Here is a 16,388-nt window from a genome sequence, read left to right as displayed (position 1 = left end):
AAAAATCCCTATGAGGTTATAAGCAAACAATCAGAACAAAGGCAGTAAGCCAGGTAGTTATGTTTTGAAACAATGTTTCAGTAGGAGGACCATCAGTTGTGAGACATGCCGATTTCCTGACGACAAAGACGTGTTTTTGCCACACTTTAAATAGCTTAGTATTGCAATACCCAATTAGGTGGTTTTGGCTAACAGAATAACAATAGCATACTAACATGCTGTCACAGAGTTCTGGTCACTGCAGTCTTATGAAAACAAATGGCTAAAGTTTTGAACTAATTCTATGGGAGCAGCCAGCAAAAATGCAAGAATTACAAATGTTTATGCAATCTGTACAGTGTGACAAACTGGGCATAATTATATGACTAACCAGAGAAAAAAAGGTCACCCAGTTTTGACACAATACTTATTTTTTCAAAAGGTGCAATGAACAACGTCCAACAGGCCTCAAGTTTTCCAAAAGTATGAATTTCAACAAATAATACCTTCACAGACTGTCGATCAATATTCCATAAACCAGGTCATTCATGAGCGTTGCAAACACACATACACACCATTTAAAAGGGACACTGTTTATTGTACAGCATATATTACATTTGTATATGCAATTAAAACATGAAATACCATAAAACAGTACAATAATTTATGCATTCTATAAATAAAAAACAAAAGAACAACAAAAATATTTTGACCTTCTGAAAAAGTTAGCAATCTTAAATTCTAGCCAACCCCTTTTTGATTCAACGAATGGAGACTAAGGTGAACCCCAAGTGTATCTGTATTCCAACGAGCTCCTCTCCTCTTCCTCAGTTTCTATTTTGGCACACAATGTGGACAACAGGGGACAAAAGCTTCGCTGGGCCTTTTTACTGACGAAACAAAATGCACAATAGTCACAATAAACACTCCAGCACCCAATAAGTAACAGTATATGTTATGGAAAAAAATAAAAGAAAGAAAAGAAATATTGACAGTTGAACAAAAAAAGGAAATCCCTTTAAGGCCAGGAACTTTGGATGCCTTACAAAGTGTGACGGCTACCGTGACCTTATCACCACAGATTCTGAAAACGCAAGTGTTCAACATGGCTACCAAAGCTGACTGACTTAGTCTGAAAAAGTAAACCATGACATCCAAGACCAGAGCACCAGAGTTCGGAGTGTGGTGTATGGGTTTGTTATGTGTCACAGTCCAAGCATTGCAGGTGGAGCGGAGTGCTGGTTTAAGACCGGCGAGGTCACCTCAATCCACCTCTGTGAGGCCACATGGTCGCCTGAACTCCTGCCCTCGCTCATGGAACCATTTGTTTGATACTGCCAAAGACACAGGAACATGTGGAGGTTAAAGGGATGTACACTATAATGCAGTAAAAGCTGATTCATGCTGAAGGAACTTCTTCCAAGTAAAATCTTTTGGTGAAAAATGCTTTTCACCTGGACATGACTTTGTAACGCTGTAGCATTTTGTTGAAATAAGGTGTGTGTGATAAAGCCGATTTGTAATACACCATGACAGGTGGGGGCAATTTGATTATTTTTAAAACTGCACAACATTGTTTCTGCATAAAACTGATGGGATGAGATAACTGGTAAGTTTGATTGTCAGAAAAACTTTAGCAGTCTTGAGCACCAGCATTAATAGTACTTATTTTCACTGTGTTAGGAACCTCCATCATTAATCTAAACTGTGTTGTGCCCCTCCTACTTACCCCATTTACTCCCCACTAGTACAGGGCAGGCTGCATGCCTCGTTCGGTAGTCTCCCTCTCCACTCCTGAAGAGGTTGTACCAGAACACTGCAGTACCCTGGCAGCACAACAGTGAAATAGAGACAACGTACAGACACAATAAATGTTAATGACCTCCTTGCCTATCTAATGAAGCAGCATATGGAGGTGAGGACAGGTAAAGAGGATCCTACCTTTCTTGGCTTGATAGCAGCTCCGAAATCCGGGAACACAGTGGCTCCACCAGCTTCGACGTCGCTCATCTACCAGAAACAGACAAAACATATTAGGAGCAATGACCTGCACTACGTTCTTGGTCCAATTTCATAAGATACAATATACCTTTAAGTGTATTACTTCTGCATGTACCACCACAATATGTATCTCAATCTAATACAAACCGAATGCTGACAATTATAGTTATATTTATATGCAAACAAGAACAGATATATTGTGGAACTGAATATTTTGTAACCTTCCTAAAATATAGCAATGAAACAAGGCATAGTCTAAAAATCTAGTTTAAAATGAAGTTAATATTTCAGGAATAACATTTATAAACATTAATAAGATATGTATAATTAATTACATTTGCATCAAGTGCATCCGAGATAGAGAACATAAAACAGTAGCTGTTTGCAAATCACTGGTGACTGATGTGTAATTTCGGTCCCCAGTGGAACTGAGCCATGAGATTGTGTGTTATCTTGATAACTTACTATCAATTAAACTGAGTTAATGGTTAACAAAGCAACTGTTTCAAAGCCTCATGATTATTTTCAATGATAATGATAACATACTCAAGTTCAAGTTCGGTTTATTCATCACATACATAGTCATGCACAGTATAACACGCTCTTTTCATTAGTAAGTAATACAAAACAAGTGGCATTCTTTTTTTCTTTTTTGCAAAGGTAAATGCAATAACAAGTTCATATAACTCTTGATATTGCACTGGAGCAGACACCACAGCCTTACACTACAGAACTGAACTTTAAAGACTGATATTTAAGGCATATGCACACTGCCCAGCATAAAGAGTCAGCATGTTCTATGGCACATTGCTTTTCCTAATAGACATTCTAATTGGCCTGCCACAATCTTAACTTACTGTAATTACCATGTCAGTCAATTAGTCCATTACAGGGAGTGTGCTGGTGAAATAAGCCAGCTATGGCAAGGACAGTTGCACGCATTCGCAAGAGTGTCTCGGCGTGACTTTGGCACCACAGGACGAGGGGCTGCATACTTACATAATTTAAATAAGTAGCCACCCGATTTCCTGTGCCTAACGATTTGAAAGCTTCTGGCTCGTCTTTCTATGAAGATAAAATTTCAGAGTGAAAGGCAGGGGGCTTGTTTCAAAGCACGCGTGTACTTACATAGTTCAGATAGGTGGCAAGCCTATTTCCATCAACCTTGAGGTTGCTGTCAAAAGGGCGCTGCAACAGATATTCGCAACTTTAAACCCAATTTGAAGTGCACAGGCCCAGGGGTTGCCACTCACCACACAACAATGGAGCCTCGACAAAACATACACTGGGGCAAAGCATAGCAGCTACACACAGACACTGCACTGGGTTGCAAACTCCTGGGCAACTAAATTCTAAACCGGTAAGCCCAGGTGTCTGCGATATTTGCTCTCAGTGTAGCCCCTGGTTCGCAATTGTATGTAAAAAATTAAGGAGAAAATGGTAACACTAAATTGTGAACCAACAGAAATGAAAAAGTCAGAGATAAATCTATAACGCTTAAGCACTACATATATATTAAATGTGCACACAGAAGTCCATCGTCTTAATAAGAACTATTTGCAGTGAAGTACCAAAAAAGAAACCCATAAGTTAATCTACAAACTAGTAGTTTCTAAATCCATTTTCTATGTGGACTAACAATTTCTATGTGGTCCACAATTAGCATTACATTAATGTATGATACTCACTTCCTTTTGTAAAGGAGGTTGGATTTATTTACTTTTTTGTTAGTGGTTTCCAACATTATGTTTAACTGTGAATATATACATTTATTACACTGTTAGGAAATTCAGATCTCAAATAATGAGAGAAATCGATGATATGATTATAATATGAATTGAAAATTGTCACTTAATAAGCCCTGGTACGATATTTGACATTTGCGAATATACATAATGATGATATGTAACATAATACTAGCCTGAGTGTAGCAGCAGGCCTGTTCTTAGTTTCACACAAAAACACTGTTGCTTTGCAAAGCTGTGTACAACAAACTTACCCTGGAGAAATCATAATGTGGCTCATATTGTCCTCCGACCCCATAGTTAGCCACCTGCACAAATAGAGAGAGAAAAAATAAAAAACATACCGTTCAGATGCCAAAACCATAGATCTGTTTATGCAACATGAACAAGATAATTCGTTCACTGCAAACAAGAAGCCAGTGAAAGCAAAAGAGCTATTTGAGCACTCACCAACAGCCAACTGAGAATAAATAAATAGGTCTTGTTTTATTTGAGTAACAAGGCTAAGAGGTTAACCCTGTGTTTCAAACATTCTGCCTGGGACTCAAATGACTGACACTTACAGATCTACATGTAGACAATGTTTTATGTGTAGCAACACACAGACATGTAAACATGAAGGATATAAGAGTGGTAAAAGAGTGAAAAGAAAATATAGAACCTATACAGCGCCAAAGAAAAACAAAACAAAACTGTATCTAGCTGGATCCCAAATGGTACTTCAAAGGAAGTTATATTACAAGGTGTAGTTTTATAAAGCATTTAAAAACCTGGAGAAGTTCAGCAGTATCCACTGACAAAGCGGTAACATCTTCTATTCTCTGGTTAACACGTGCAATGACTGGGTCCTCCTCTGCTTCCAACCATGCGCTGGAGGTTACAGACACACAGGACTATAACAGCAAAGCAATGGTTCCATTCTCCAACCTACATGCCTCACCTTCTGATTTAAATTCATTGGTCAGACACTCTCATGGTTACAGCTTTGGTTTTTATGGTGACAGGTTTGTTGAATGGACGCTCAGGTTTTAACGGAGAAAGATGTGTCATTCTTGCTGACTCACCTCTTAGACACTCTGTAATGTGCTGTTATCAGGACACCTGTTTTTGGATCTCGCACAGTGGCTCTCGCCAGCTAGACAGAAAAATCAATCGCACTAAGAGGGTATCAAATCAATATTTTTCTACAATAAAGCGAATTTCAAATGCCTCCACTGACCAACCATTAACACTGTTGCAGACTGGTTGTGCAACAGACTCTTTAGACAAATCTTTCTAAAGTCAAGAGTCTGAAGGTGGGAAAAAAAACGTCTGGTGGCATATAGCCTAAAAAAAAAAAACATTTAGTAAAATGGATTTCAAAAGCATAACCTCCAGCCTTCATTGTCAGTTTGTATAATCTGAACAAACACCCATGCTTGTGTAGTTTGATTGCTTAAGGCTTACCCTTGGTTTGGCCAGCTCTTTGATCTTCTCGATTTCTTCATCAGAGAGAACCTCCAGGTAGCGGACGATGTGCGGATTGTCCCACTCATCCTCCTCCTTCATAGGCTTGAGAAGGAGGCGAGGGTTCCGGTTCCCATCTTGGTAGCGGCAGAACAGCCTACTTAGCCTACGTGAAGTCTGTGGGAAGCCACAGTTAGCTCAGCATCTAACATTTAAAACAGTCTGTCAATCTTACATTTCCTTGCTAAGACATGTTACATACACGCTACAAAGATTGTACTGGTATTATACAAACCATCATGGTAAATTAATCAAATCCTTTGCGATCTCTGACTATCTCCACTGCACCCTTCTATCACATGGATGCTCACCATCTTGACACCCTCCCCTCTGCACAGCGACTCGTAAATCTCCCTCTCGGGCAGGTAGTCTTTGGGACGCTCATAGGTTCCTAGCTGAATGGGCTTCTCGTCGGCAGGCTCCTGCTCGTCATGACCCTTTTCCCTTAGCTCCTTGGAGAGCAGCTGCTCAAAGTAGCGCAGGTTCCCTCCTGCCCTCTGGTGGCTGGGATCTGTCAGTGCACAGAGGTAAAGGGTTCAATGATTTTGTTCAGGAACCATTGCTTTAACTACTTCTGTTTTAAAGAAAGATTACCAATGGACAGGAGTCGTCGGGTAAGCTCGATGGCTCGTGGCAGGTCACCCATACGATAGACAGAGTAGCTGAGGTAGTCTAGGACCTCAGCCTTAGAAGTTTTAGATTCCTCTCCGGCATCCATCTGCCTGAGTGCCTGCTGCATCCACAGCACCGAGTGATAGTAGTCATTCTCGTTGTATGCAGTTTTCCCCATGTCAAAGCAGTCATCTACGGTCAGGAAGGCATTGTAGCGCACCCCTGTAGACCAAGGTTTGAAGAGTTTTGAGTTAATGTAGTCTTTATTACTGAAATGTGTTTCAACTGAAATTCAGTTCAGGTTTATACCTGAACTTTTGAACCACAAATGACAAACATTTTGTATGGACCAGATTGCTTTTTCACATGACAAACAAGAAAATACCAGTTGTGTTAGAACTAGATAAGCATTAAACTTTATGCCTCCTCACTACAAAAACTCAATTTTTTTTTCTTTGGTTTTATTTTACAAATGTTCTTAATGTCTTGAGTTGAACATGGAGTTGGAGAAGGTCTAGGTTTTAAAGGTCTATGCTTTAAAGATTTAAGTAAACTGCAGGAAGGTAGATCAGGATCATCAGGAGGAGCATTGCAATGTGCTGTAATGTGCCACAATATAATGACTGGATACTTCTTGATATACAAAAGGTTGACAATATAGATGGGAGTGAAAAAAGATTTTAAAAGGACTCAAAGATTTCAAAAAGAGAAAACTAATTAAATTAATTGTCTTCAGCATGTTTTAGCAGATTGACAATAACCAGAATTTATTGCTGCAGCACTGTAATCTCCAAAGTTACAAATACTTAAGGCAATAAAGAACAGCTATTCAAGGTTGCAATTCTTTGCATGATGCACATGTAATAAATATAAATCCAACACTTGGAAAGACAATGACAACTTCAACATGTTTATATCAAATGTTTTTATCAATAATTATATAAAATGCTAATATTATGGACTTACAAAAAAGGGAAAGGTAATAAGGGGGGGGGGGGAGTCAGTTACCAGGGATACGCCCCTGACCTGGCAGTTTCCCTTTGGAGAAACTCTCAGAGTCCAGGTGGTACGTGTCCTGGAGACGCATCAGAGCCTTGGCCGCTCCCATCTCGTCCTCAGCATCAGGGAAGTACTGTCTGTGCATTGAAATGTTCGAGATGAAACCTAGAGAACAATGATGCAATGAAAGATGAGGGCAGGCTTGTATAACTCTAGCACAATAAAGTCATATTACAAATTAGGCATCAAAAGCCTTTTCCACATTTTCCTCATTCATTCATCCCGAAGCATTCCAGCTTGTTGCTCCTGAAGAATTCAAAGCAAAGTCGTACAGTAGTACTTTACTGTAGAGGGCTAGCGAGAACTTGAATGTGCCCCCCTCATGCTTATAGCCAATGAATAACTCCTTTGAGTTACCCATGAGCTTCTACAGGAATCATCTGTTATATCAATATTTATTTCGGTATTGCATCATTCTTGTGAAATAGCCAAAACCCCAATCTGCTATCATGCGCTTGCCCCACACTGAGATGCCAGATCCCTACACAGTAACAAATCACATTCTGTCCTCCCCAAATGAGTGGAATTTGTTCTCTCAGCCTCCTTGTATTCTCATGAAAGAACGCATCTTGAGGCGGCTGTAAACACTCTACGTGGCAACAAGTGAGCACATGCTCTCAGAGGGCCGGAGTTCAAACGGAGGCCAGTGTTCAGCAGAAGGCAAGCGGAGCTGCATTATCATCGATGGCGGCCTGCTCCCCTCATCACCACGGTAACGCCCTCCAGCTGGCAGAGCAGAGAAGACACCTTCCCCTTCTCTTGTTCCAAGAGCTCATTTAAACGTTATGGACGTTTATGTCAAAGAACGTTATGTATGCAGAAAGCTCCCTTCTATGCAAGAAATGTAATACACAGATGGTGGCTCAGCAGTTTGCTTCTTGCTGACAACACTTAAAACATATGTTGCCTTAGAATGTTTCAGAGATTAAAACAATCAGTGTCAAGAGAACAGGCTTTCATGAGAATATAGGCTACTGATGTCTGTCTGAACCCACAGCTTTAATTCAGGAATCTTTCAGCCTGGTTAAAACTCTAGTACATGCATTGAAATTAGATGAAAGACATTTCCTGTAAGAAAAAAAAAAAAAGACAATTACTGCCATGCTAGTTCTTTTCCCCACTGGACCTTTTACTGAGCAACACATTTGGAATTGGCTTCTGTAACAAATTCACCAAAACATTGTCAAAAACCTATCCTTCAAAACATACATCTCACTATGCAATTCTTTTGGTATGCTAGCGTTTCTGAGAAATAACAAGGTTCAGCTTGCTCGCTCATACTGACAAGGTTGTATTAGCATAGATTCTTTTTTCATCCTTACACAATAAACCTAACCGTGAACTACAGCAGGACAAGAAAAGGAACACTTCACCCAACAATGCTAGTAATGGCTAACAAGCAGTGAAATGCAAGAAACATTTAGCCAGTTTAATTAATATAATTACATTTTTTAAAATGTTAAACAGCTGCTTTAATTATTAGAATCCTAAACAAGGAATGTTTCCTTCGTCATCAAAACCTGGCATTCTGACTAAATTTAGCTAACCTGTAGGACTTTAATGGCCCAAAACAAAATTTCTAGCCGAATTCTCTCCAAATGAAATTCAAGACTATTCTTTACCATCAGAAGGGTCGTGTAGCACCAGGCTCTCCAGTTCTGACCATTCTGTGTTGAGCCTTTTCACTAGTTTGTATGCGTTGACCGGGTGAGCCAGGAAACCCTCCGGGTCCGAAGTGGAGGTACGTGTCAGGACATCAAGCTTGTTAGCCCAGCTGTGTGAGGGCCCAGAAAATGACCAACATTAGCACACAAACAAAATATTAATATACACCCTATTTTCCCCCACCTTACTGCATCTCAAATAAAATGCAACTATGACTGGAAGGAATCTCCATGCGCCACATATGTTTTGGGGAACTACATACTTTTTCACTGTTTCAAGTTTGGACTCTTGTGCTTGGATGTACTCCTTCAGGGACTGAACCAGCTCCCTCTCAGTAAAGATCAGGTCAGTCATCTGTCCTAAGGGCAAGCAATGAGGGCAAAAGATTGGTTAAACAAACACACAAAACAGAATAAAAAAAACCCAAACTGTATAATCATTGTATAACATACAAATATTGAAATTAGAGCAACACTTAATAATTTTTATCAATATTAAAGCAGAGCTAAGCAGGCCAGAATTACAGTGCAGATGTCTTGAGGTAAGCAGACCACAGCTGAAATGGTAATATGCTACTCTGGAGAAAGAGTTGGGTCATATGCATGTGAACAGTTTAGAGTGATGTTTTTTGCTTCTTCTTTTATAGCATTAAAATTAATATTCTTTGTAGAATTCATATTTCTCTGATCAATTAAGTAGAAAAAGAAAAAGGCCACATACTGCCATGTTCTATATTTAGAAATGGTGTCTTAAAAAAAGTATAGGAGTTGGGTCTCCACCCAGCTACTTCTAGTTCTGGATGGCATACAATTACCACCACATACTGACTGTGGGCCTGCAACAACTTTTTGAGATGGGAAATAGCTATTCCAACTGCTGGCTCAGAACAGACTATGAAAATGAGAGACCAGGAAAACTTTCCATTTTCTCCGAAAGAGGACTTAACTAGAACTCTGCACACATTTGTGTACTTGTGTTTGTTGAATCTCAGTTCTCTAAATCAACAGTTGACAACAGGCGGCAAAAAGAGTAAACAGCTGGAAACATTAATGGGTGAGATTAAAGCCTCAGGACCAGGGGTTAGAGTCAATACTTGATGTATGGTTAAGGTACCTGACTTGTAATTGGAAGGTTGCTGGTTCAAGCCCCACCATTGCCAAGTTGCCACTGATGGGCCCCTGAGCAAGGCCCTTAACACTCAATATATCTATCCATCCATCTATCCCCAACTCAAATGGCAGAAACCCAAATTTGGATCTTAAAATCATAAAAGTGTTAAGAATGCCAATTCCTGATAAATGTATATTTTAAATAAGAATGGTTAGACCAAAAAAAAAAAAAAACCCCACAAATAACAATGAAACAAAGCTGTAGGTTTACCAATTGATGTGAATATCTCTGCATGTATACCACAGAAGAGGCAGCACACTGCCCATACAGTCACAGCCAGGAAGTGCATCTTTCTGAGGCAGGTTCCTCCTAAAAAAAGAAAGATGCATATATACAAGGGGCTGCATGCCATGCAATAACAAGAATCAACCCCCCCCACACCCCCCCCCAAAAAAACCCCACATCTTTTTGTGTTTTTCTTTGCAAGGCACTTCAGACTTCCCTGCTCATAGTAGGCCAGTGAACAATACAAGCATTTGTCAGAGTTTCCAGAGGCTGGTCAAAAGGACCACAGATGTTTGAGCTAAACACATCTAGACATCTGCAGTGTACATCAGGTCATTGCTCCAAGACAGAAACCAGTGAATACTGTGAACAGCAAGACCTGATCTCTATTGACTATTAATACACATTTTGTATAATAAATAATATATTTCATTGATATAGCATATTGATATAGCATATTTACAGGATACACAAAAGAGCAGGGCACACAAGGATACATTAAAGACCAAACAGCCTATTGAGGTTTTTTCTTCTTTCTCCCTCTTTGTATTGTTTTTATTCACATCTGGGTCAAATCTGGGTAAGATAAGCCTCTATGTCACACATAAATCCAAAAAACTAAAGAAAACATTAGTTTCTATAGAAAAACTGTTAGCCTACAGTCATACATGAGCTTTAACAGAACTGGAATGAGATGTGAGAAGAAGGAAGTAATAAAAATGTACAAGCTCAAGCGGCTGGGTGCACAGAAACAAGAAGCCAACCAGAAGAACTAGGTGCACTCGTCACGGATTAAAGTGGCTGTGACCCAAACCCAGCTCTTAATGCATGTTGAACTGAACATCTACAAAATGAAGATCCAAGCAATAACTAGCACAGCTGTCTACCATTTCAATAATTCAATTATTTTCATGGATACTTAAAAAAAAATGTGCTCAGTCATTAGAAGAAATGACCAATGCTCTTGGTCAGTTGTGCACGTCAACTGTTAGAACTTCTTGCAGTCCTTCTTACAGTAAATGACAAACTTCTGTTAGCATGCAAGCGTGATTGTCATCCCTGCCAGGGAATTGGGACAGGGAATTACAAAGGCCAGGCAATAGCAAATGTGAACAGTTGACATGTCACTGAATGCATGTGTATTTACTTCACCAGTAGCTCTTTTCCATTTCAACAGGCACTCATCAGCCAGATGGTAAAACAGCTAACATTTAAGTGGGAGAAGCTTGCGTTATCCCAAAGACCCTTAGACTTACACACCAAGTAAGTTTGCAGAGCAAGCAAACTGTTAACTCAGCCCCTCTTCAACATCTGAAAACTCTCTCTCTCTCTTAGTTGCAGGTGTTCCTTTTCTCATGCTCCCTTCTTTTTTGGATGGAAAAGTGAAGCAGGATTCATGTTTTTTTTTCCCCTGCTGAAAGTGTTTGGAATTCATTTAAGCACTAGCCCATCTTGCACTTTATGGAAAGAAAAAAAACATATGCAAGTACAGCAAAAGGAAGTAACATTTCCTTTTTTTAGCACACCTCCCATTTTTACATGTAGAGAAAAAGTAAGCTGGGTTTTCACTGTGTTTTCTGTATCTTTATAAGCGAGCCTATCCAGACATGCAGCACTGCTGTCCTGAGGCAGCTCTTTCAACACCCCCCCCCCCCCCCCCCCCCCAGCTGGCACCTCCTATTCCCAATAGCACAAAATAGACCTACAAGCAAGATTACTTTCCCAACAGTCAAATAGGAAACAAACAATTATCATTCTGTGATAAGTGCAAAACCAATTATCACCAGAGTTTTGCATTTTGGCACAAACCTTTTTTAAACCCTCCCAGCAGCTCATCACAGATGCGAAATTGTGACTCCAGCATAGCGTTCATGCAGTAGCTGATTTTGCCATGTATGATATAGGCCCAAATTTTATGATAACTGATCGCAATATAATTAAATGAAATACAAATGCAACAAGAGCATGGCTCTCACACTGGATCAGTGAATAAAATGCAATAATACAACACACCACAATATAGATACAATATGCAATTAATACCAGCAAGGTCCAGTATACTCAAGGGGAAGAGTGTTGGGTGATATGCACAAGTCCAGTGAAGGTGACCAGGGTGCACAAGGTCTGCTGGTGAGACATGTAGGTGCTCAGTGAGCAGTGAGAGACTCTGCAGATCAGATTAATCCGGGTACTTCATTCCACTACTGAAGAAACACAAATGACAAGTCTGAATTGGGACTTCTTACCAAACCACAAAATGTTCAGTTATTCCTACCATCCCTGCCTTTTCCCAAGACTTCAGAGGATTTGATTAGACTTTGCTTTGATCAGACTCTCACTTCAGAGACTTCATAACCAATGTACAAGCTTCCACAAAGTTCAAAATTCTTAGGATTTCTGCATTACTGAAGTCCCAGTGTCTTCCATTACCGCACTGCCTTTGCTGCTAGTGATAGTCCTGTTCCATTTCACCCCAAAAAGGGACAGGTTTAAGCAATGCAAGTTGTTGGAAAGCCTCGACCTTCACTCCGCCGCTCCATCTGTCATTATGGGAAATGGGAGAGAAGTGCTTTTGCAGTGTTTCAGTGAAAACTGCATGAAATAAAGGAATATAAAAGGCAGCAGGGAAGTTTGCTGAACCTGCATCAATGAGTGTGAAAGAGGGCTGTGCCTCTTCTTTAGGTTTTTAATCAGAAATAAAACAACAAACATCAATGTGAACAAGTAAATCAACATAAATTAAAGTTCTATAAGAAAAGAAAATGCAGTAAGCATAGAAAGTAAACTGAAGGGATATGAGGAATGATGGGAACACCTTTAGTAATTTCCTCAACATTGCAATATCATGAGTCATCACAGCTAAGAAAGTGGTCCAACTTATTAAAACACAGCTGGAAAATTCTACAGACATTTGCCATGACGTCACGTCAGGACACTCTACATTTTAGTACGGTACCCTGGAATCTTCACACACACACACCCCCACACAAATATATAGTTTGTTATCCAGTGTAGTCTCACTCCTAGAGCACCACGCCTCCACGCTAAGAGTCAGGCTGAGGAGGCCAAGACTTCATCTTAGTGCGAGCGGGTCATTGGTAGTGAGTCCATCTTTTCTTTTCAATGAACACACAGACAACTACATTCTTATTTTACTACCACAAACAACGCATTGCACAAATGAACCGACTTGGACCAAAAAAAACAAACAAACAAAAAACCAGTGGGCTGTGACTTCACGCACTGCTATTATTGGACCTCATGGTCTAAATTATTCTACAATTTAGATTCTTGTGTATACAATACTGGAGCTGATGTGGCAAAAGTAGTAGCACAGACTGGCACATAATACCGGTTCAGGCACGTTTTTGACGAAATGATAAATTAGGACAAATTCACTAGGCAATAAAAAAAGATTAAAAAACGAAGAGCAACACTAAACAGGACTCATAAAGGATCATAAACCTTTAACACTAGTTGCAAAAATGTTTTAAGGACATTAATAACGAGTTCCCGTTTACATTTTACCAACATCAGAACAGCGCTTTCTTTTGTGCCATCCCATTGATGTATCGCTCAACATATTTCCCTGGTCCAGCTATCGATAAGCTCATAGAATCTCTGTCTAGGCTCTAAGGACCGATCCGCCTTTCGCGAAAGTTGTACAATTACAAAGGCGGCGTCAGGAACTTTGGGAATGTTTCTAGAAATTTCCAAATCACTGTAGAGCAGTATTCAACATCATGATCAGTCTACACTGATGTTCAAGGCAACATTAAAACTCAATAATAATTTGGTTTAAAGCTTTACAAGCTGCCAAGCTTTTTTTTTCAAGAGTCTACACGTAACACATGCTCGTATAAAAACACTCACTAGTATTTAACATTAAACATACGTTCTAGGGGAAAGAAACTGTCAGCTTAGTTGTGAACAACTTTTGATGCTTGAATAATAGGTTACATGAAAACCGTAAATATGGAAAACGGTTTCCGTAAAATGCAAGATGTTACTAAATAAGAGAGTTTACCTTTCTTTTTTAAAAACGCAGATTCTTAAAAATCTCTTGGATTCTTCCGCTATGTTCCAAATACTTGCACAGATTGTTTGGCTGCCACGTACAGGAGCCACACACATTTTAGCCTATTGGATTGAAACATAAATCCTCTACAAAACGCGCAATATCGTTCCTCACGCATGTAAACATAAAAAACAAGGGCTCCTACAGAATAGTATGAATTGTTTGCAGGCTACTTAAACCGTTAAAGTCACAACATTTCTATTACTGCTATGTAGCACCTATACAGTCCATTACAGCGTAGGACTATCTTATTGACACCAGAGACTGGGCGCGCCAAACCTACAAATATTTGGATTGATCTAACATGTCTTTGCAATGACAATTTTCCAATAAAACAATGCAGCACTGGCTGAATACTAACCTTGGCTGGAAATTTGATCCAGGCTTCTATCAAAAGCAACACTCGCCACTGGTTTGGTGTAGACTGGCAGCGAGGCTGTGTGCGGAGCGATAGAACTAATCTACAGCTTGACGTGAATTTACGGTAAATAACACCATGACACACTGCACGTTCGCAAGTGAGCTGCGAAACGTTAGAACATGTGTTGCCTCTATGTTCTAAGGGGTTATAACCACTGAAATCGTGTCCTGGTAAAGCCCTAAAAAGTGTTATTACGAACGTATTTGTTCTCTATTTTCGGAGTTACGTGTTTTATTTCACGTACACGTTGCCAAAGATCAAAGATGTTTTATGTATATGTATCTTACAATTTTGTGCTTCTGAGGCAGAACTCAGCTTTCAATAGCAAAAATGGTCAATTGGAAGAACATCCTTTGTTGATTTATTTGTTTTGTTTACACAAAATAGTTTACGACTAAAACCTTTAAATAGCCCGTTCATATCAGAAAAAATACTGGGGAAAAAAATCCCGTTTTTACTATGTGCAAGGATTTACAGTTAGCAGAAGTCAGCCAGAAAGTTGTGTACAACTAGCAAACTGCACCAACTCAAAAAGGCTTCTTTGAGTAGTCAAAAGCTTGACTCTGTAAGGATCTTGCACAGACAAGCACAGACATGAAAATATAAATTACTTTGTCCATAATTGGCAGTAATTGTCAATCCCTTTTTGTTCCCTGCAATTCACTGTCAAAATATTAAAAGTGTGCTCCAAATAAACCATTCGTCATCTAACAGTTCTAGGTATTTCATAAGGCTTCCACAGCTTCTGGAGTTCAGCTGTTATTTATTCTACTCCACAGAATTTGGTTCCAACTATCTAATTAAACTGTTCATGAGTGCATGAATATTAAAACCACATCTGTTGCAGTGGGGTTTAGAAGATCTCACAGCCACAGAAGAGAGGAAAGAATGCTTGCCAGAATGTAAAAAGAAAGTTAAGCACACAAGAAGAACAAATGTTAGATTCAGTCGAGTTTGTTGTTGAATGATGGGCTGGGGCAAGCATTATTGGACAGATCTTTAAGTACAATAGAGCATTAAGTGTTTGTGCTGGTCAAGAACAAATTTCTAAAATGCAGCAATGCTGCTACTGCCCTTGGATTGAGTAGAGGGTAAAATACCCCAAGTTTATTTATGTATGAATTGTGTTGTAGATGTCCTGTATGTAGCACTGCTAAGCCTTCAAGTGTGTTTTGTTGTACAATCTCAGATCTTGTAATAAGAATAAATTGACCTGGAGATACTTTTTTTTCCCCTTGTGTATATAATATGCTATGAATTGTGTGGGTAATGTAGCAAGTGCTTGTTCATTTCTTCTTGTCTTGACATATCTACTGGATCTCAGCTTGTAAATAGTGCTATATAAACAAATTTGACTTTGACCTGACTTTACAAATTTGTACATTTGAGGTAGAAGTCTGCATTCAAACACAGTAACAGTAGCTAGGAGGAACATGTTTTATAGTTTTATTTGTTTTGCTTCCACACACAAAAAACGTTTGTTACTACATTACCATGAAAAAAGTTCATATTCAAAAATATGCAGTATTCTACAGAAGTGCACAGCTGTGAAGCACTTCATCATGATAAGTAAACGCATATTTTATTGAATGCCAGAATTATTTGTTTTACTTGAAGTACCTCAGGGATACTTCTCGGTAGGTAAACAGCACCGCTCTGAGCTCAGAACTAGCCAAATCTACTGGGACTCCCATCTACAGTCTGGAGAAGTCTTGTCAGTAGTAAGTAGTCAGTAGTTTGTGATTAAAATGAATGGTCTCATCACTACTCAGAAGTATAAGTAGATTCATATCCACCATACAGTTTCATCAGGCGACTGATTGTTCACAAATTCATTCTCCAGCATGACATATGGCCAAAGTCATAAAGAACTATCTCCAGCAAAAAGCAGATGATGAGCAGATGAATCTGCATTTCTTCCCAAAGC

General features: G+C 39.4%; 1 protein-coding gene across 7 annotated transcripts; it reads right to left on the bottom strand.

Annotated features, from left to right (window-relative positions):
* Positions 1 to 556: 556 nt before the first annotated feature.
* p4ha2 (procollagen-proline, 2-oxoglutarate 4-dioxygenase (proline 4-hydroxylase), alpha polypeptide 2) lies at positions 557 to 14,485 on the bottom strand. 7 transcript variants are annotated; one of them, XM_027011005.2, is made up of 16 exons: positions 13,990 to 14,094; positions 12,006 to 12,166; positions 9,948 to 10,046; positions 8,830 to 8,926; positions 8,525 to 8,676; positions 6,852 to 7,007; positions 5,826 to 6,065; positions 5,543 to 5,742; positions 5,172 to 5,348; positions 4,790 to 4,860; positions 4,496 to 4,595; positions 3,980 to 4,033; positions 2,980 to 3,045; positions 1,921 to 1,989; positions 1,709 to 1,805; positions 557 to 1,313 (listed from the first exon to the last, which is right to left on the bottom strand). In XM_027011005.2, exons 3-16 carry the CDS (start codon positions 10,024 to 10,026, stop codon positions 1,243 to 1,245), a joined length of 1,629 nt encoding a protein of 542 aa, XP_026866806.2. In that variant the 5' UTR covers positions 10,027 to 10,046; positions 12,006 to 12,166; positions 13,990 to 14,094; the 3' UTR covers positions 557 to 1,242. The 7 variants fall into 7 exon arrangements, with proteins under 7 accessions (XP_026866806.2, XP_026866810.2, XP_035383282.1 ...); XM_027011009.2 differs by lacking the exon at positions 12,006 to 12,166 and adding an exon at positions 3,109 to 3,168 and having other exon boundaries at positions 6,870 to 7,007; XM_035527389.1 differs by lacking the exons at positions 12,006 to 12,166; positions 13,990 to 14,094 and adding an exon at positions 14,402 to 14,485.
* Between the last annotated feature and the right edge of the window lie 1,903 nt (positions 14,486 to 16,388).

This window comes from Electrophorus electricus, chromosome 6, assembly GCF_013358815.1.
Source record: "Electrophorus electricus isolate fEleEle1 chromosome 6, fEleEle1.pri, whole genome shotgun sequence".
NCBI lineage: Eukaryota > Metazoa > Chordata > Actinopteri > Gymnotiformes > Gymnotidae > Electrophorus > Electrophorus electricus.
The sequence above is the reverse complement of the archived record's forward strand: the minus strand, read 5'-3'. Positions and strand labels throughout refer to the sequence as shown.